Here is a 4583-nt window from a genome sequence, read left to right as displayed (position 1 = left end):
CCCGCAGGGGTGTGTGTGTGTGTGTGTGTGTGTGTGTGTTTACCCGCAGGGGTGTGTGTGTGTGTGTGTGTGTGTGTGTTTACCCGCAGGGCAGCTTTCATATGAAGCAGTTGAGACCCTCTATGTCCAAAGCATAATGTCAGTTACAAGAAGTAAGGGGTCACCAAAACATAGGTCCCGTCTGGCTCCCGATCTGCCAGGTTTGGTGTAGCTCATTCCAGGGCTACTTCAAGACATGCACCTTCACCCTGCTCCCCTGCCCCATGGCCGCCTTAACCACTTCTCTGTGTGGCATGTGCCATCTTGGCAGTAAATGCCCAGTCCTGGGGTGCACCTTTACCTCTGGGCTTTAGAAGAGACAGAACCGGATGTACTGGGGAGATGGGGTGCTTAGCAAGTGTTTTGCCGGCTGTTGCTGCCAGCCCCAAGTCTGTCTGACATTGGGAGTGAGCCTAGAGTCTGTCTGACAGACACTGGAAGAGCTGAGTTTGCCTCTCAGAGTGACCCTTAGCAGGAGTCACTCGACAGCAGAGGGACCATGATGCTTTGCCTCATGGGGCAGGGTCCTCGAACACCATGCGACCAGGCTCTTCCCCTGGCTCCTCCAGTCAGGAAATTGCTCCCTCAGATGGAGAGCTGCTTAGTCTGGTGAGATTCCTTATTTAGTTTTCCATAAATTGCTTGTCTTTTTAGCTGAGTAATTCCAATATAGGCTCTTTTAAAAAAAAAGTTTTTATTTTTCGGAAATAATGTCATATCTTACAGAATAGCAAGTAGAAATGACTGCCTTTCAAATAACTGCATATGATTAGAAATTAAAATAAAAGGGGGATGTGAGACAGGAAATGGACATACATACCAAGCAGAAAAGTTAGGAGGTCTCGATCTAGTCTGTAAATAGGACATAAGCCTTGAGCTCCTTCAAATAGGTCGCATTTTAAGGGCCCAGGGTGTAGCTCCCCGGCAGGGTGCTGGCCTGGCACAGGTTTGATCTCCAGCCCACACACACAGGGGAGGGAATTGATTTCATGTACTTTTTACTACAGACCAATTTAGCTCCAAATATGAGAGACAGAGCCAATAGATGCGTAAACTAAGATGATATCAATGCAGGATGGCGTTTTTAAACTCTCGGTGCTGCCTGCTGTCTGGGTCTTGGCACCTCCTATGTTAGCCTGTCACATGTTCAGTTTCCTTCCCGCCCACCCCATATTGTGTTCTCTTCCCCTTTTACCATTACTTTAGCGTCCTTAGAAACAGACTTAATCTTTATTCCCACACCCAGAAAGTACCTGATATATGGGAAGTGCCCTAAACCTTGTGAAAGGCGATCAGCAGCCTTAGGAGACGGCTGGGTGGGTGGGTGCGTAGGCGGGTGGGAGGAAGGATGGGTGGGTGGGTGTGTAGGGGGGGTGGGAGGAAGGATGGGTGGGGGATGGAAGGAAGGAAGGATGGGTGGGGGGATGGAAGGAAAGAAGGAAGGGTAGGGGATGGAAGGAAGGAGGGATGGGTGGGGGATGGAAGGAAGGAGGGATGGGTGGGGAATGGAAGGAAGGAGGGATGGGTGGGGAATGGGAGGATGGATGGGGGTGAGGGGATGGAAGGAAGGAGGGATGGGGATGGAAGGAAGGATAGATGGGTAGAGGGATGGATGGGGGATGGAAGGATGGATGGGGGAAATGGGTGGTGGGTAGATGGGTGGATGAGTGAACTGTGACCCAGGCCACCTGCTCACTAATGAGCTAGTAAGAAGATGAGCTGTGAATGGAATGAATGGGTTTCCTGGCCCTTTCTTGATGGTTACTGAACAGGATTAACAGGAAGCTGGACAAGTAGAGTTCCCTCTCAGACTGAACTTAAGCACCATCACACGCTCCCTAGGTCTCACTGACAGTGTTAGTGTATGGACTGCTGATGTGGGGATTGGATTCTGAGCGTGGGTGTGTGGTTTTGTATTGCAGCACCTCGAGTGACGCAGTTAGAAGGGAATTCCTGTGAAATCTTCTGGGAGACTGTACCACCGATGAGAGGTGACCCTGTGAGCTACGTTCTACAGGTGCTGGTTGGAAGAGACTCGGAGTACAAGCAGGTAAGGACCAGTGGCTGCCCGTGGGCTCCCCAGCATCAGGAAGGACCAGTGGCTGCCCGTGGGCGGCTCCCCAGCATCAGGCTGGCCCCCTGCATCAGGCTGGCTGCTTGCCTCAGGCACAGCCATGAGCAGTGGAGTAAGCTGTGTGTCTGTTAGCTCATCAGCCAGCCAGCGGCTGAGGCAGCCTGACACCAGCTCCCATCACCATTGATGGTTCATTTCCTATCTGGTGATGGTCTGGTCTTCCTAGCTTTTCAGTTCCCAGGCATACACTTATAAAGAGTTTCAAGTGGTGTATTTGTGTTTAATGGTGACAAGTCTGTCTGTGTCAGTCTTTGTGTGATTGAAAAAGGAAGTGACTCCAGAAAAGAAGGCCTCTTAGCCTAGCCACCAAGTCCTATGTCCTCTCTGCCTTTGTGACAGAAGTGACAGAAGACAGTGGGGGGCGGTGACCAGCAGACCTTAAGGGACTCAGAAGCTCTGTGTTCCTCCCAGTCACCCTTTAAAGTGCATAGTTATCCGCTGCAGCCCTGCTAGAGTACAGAACCTGATTTGAGATGTTGGATGAGGAGTCAGGCTCCTGATGGCATGGCCATCCATGTGTCACGGTCACAGTCAAACCTACTGAAGAGAAGACAGCATTCTAGGCAGCCAATAATGAATTTGGTTTTAACCATTTTCACACATCTTGATTATTCATTTCTTCCGGGGTAACCCTGTCAGGTCCCTGGCTATAATGGCTTCAGAGACTAGGGTTTCTTTGATGTCCCCTGGAACATATATCAACTGCTCGGTGAAATTGGGGCACAAGACTTCATTCTGTCAGGAGAGCGAGGCCCATTCACTTGGCACTCCTCACAGTCCATTTGTATGGAACTCATAAGGGTGACAACCAGTGTCACCTGTCCTGGGAAATGCTGGCATTGTTGGTAAAGGCTGCTTTTATTTTAGCCTTTTGGTCTTCAAACACATGCAAGAAAAGAAAATCTGATTCAGAGCTTTACTCAAATTTCTTGCTGGTATTTTATGTAATAATTTTTAAAATACTTGTAAACAAAATATGCCTAAAATATCAAGAAGCTAGTTATATTTTGATATATGTTGTTAATATGAGCATCAGATCATGACTGGATTATTTTAACCACATTTTGCAAAAACTTGACCTGCACTCTGACATCTGCCAGGATTGATCCCCATGGCAGATGATGTCACTAAGGAAAGCCTGACCATTCTTCTGGCAAGCAGACAAAGGCCCCGGGCTCCCTCACACTACTGTCTCATTCTGATCCTGTTACCCTCCTGAGTTAGTCATTCCACGCCCAGCCATCGCTCGGCTTACCGGCGAAGCGCTCTCCAGCTAGATGCAGCTTAGACCCCATCCCATTCCACAGCGGCAGCAGGTGCCAGGACATGGCTCACGGTCTCATTGGATACTTAGCTGTGGTTCGTTTCTCAAAGGACATCCACCACATGCTCGCCGGTGTGCTTTTAACCTTTTGTTCCATGTACTAGGCTTTTCCACCTGTTCTTGGAAAAATGTTCTGCTTCTCAAAGCACAGTGAGCGCTGCCTCACAGAGACGGGCAGCAGGATGGGCTCTGTTCTGTCCGTGTCCACCAGTGTCAGAATGAGGACTACTCTGTGCACTGTGTTTGGCTTTATCAGAGCGGCCTTTGAACCCCCTGTTTAGTGCCTACATATTTAGACCCATGGATACATAAGTACGAAGTACTGACATAATCATATTTGCTCTAGATTATTTTCTTACCATAAACGGCTATAGACAGTTGTTTATTATCAAGAACAGAACATTCTAGGGCGGGCTTCGTAAACAGAGATTCCACATATTTCCCACATTTACCAAGAACCGGGGAAGGACAGGGGTAGCGTATGAGAAGTCACATTGACAGGGCCGATCAGGCACAGTTTGTACTGGGGTGTTCTCTCGTTTTCTCTTTTTCCCCCTTTCCTTTCTCTGCGCAGCAAGCATTAACTAAAATGTGATGCTTTGAGCATTGCCTCTCCTTGTCCTGACATGAGATAGGGAATGAAGGCTATTTGGGTAATGTGTGGGATAATAGACAACAGGCTTTGAATTCACAGTGGCAAAGCCAAAGCAAATGGGAAGCGATTGTTACCATGCGGCAGGCAGCCGCCCAGCCGCAGAACCTGGGCCCTGGGTGCCGCTGCTTACACCTCCGTGCATCCAAAGAGTAGGGTCATTTACACGTGCACAGTGGATTTGCATCAGGATGGGAAGGACAGTGGTGTACACTAGACGGGTAGGCCCAGTTCCTTCCCTCAGCACCTCTCAGGTGGGGTTTTCCTTCCCGCTTTCCTTTGGTTCCAGCTTCCTTGTTCTCATGGTAGAACAGCCTGTTTTAATAATTACACCAGCATTTATTAGCTAAGAACTAAATCCTTACTAACTCTTCGCTCTAGATTCAAATGCATATATATATATATATATATATATATATATATATATATATATA

General features: G+C 48.5%; 1 protein-coding gene across 4 annotated transcripts in view; it reads left to right on the top strand.

Annotated features, from left to right (window-relative positions):
• Window positions 1-4583, top strand: part of Fndc3b (fibronectin type III domain containing 3B) — a 290533-nt gene that overhangs the window by 281436 nt on the left and 4514 nt on the right. For all 4 annotated transcript variants that reach the window (XM_029537515.1, XM_021195296.2, XM_029537516.1 and 1 more), the window contains exon 25: window positions 1962-2089. In XM_029537515.1, the coding sequence (XP_029393375.1) occupies window positions 1962-2089 (128 nt within the window). The remainder of the gene's footprint in view (window positions 1-1961; window positions 2090-4583) is intronic.

The sequence above is a fragment of the Mus pahari genome, chromosome 4 (genome assembly GCF_900095145.1).
Source record: "Mus pahari chromosome 4, PAHARI_EIJ_v1.1, whole genome shotgun sequence".
NCBI lineage: Eukaryota > Metazoa > Chordata > Mammalia > Rodentia > Muridae > Mus > Mus pahari.
This window is presented reverse-complemented; position numbering and strand designations above follow the sequence as displayed.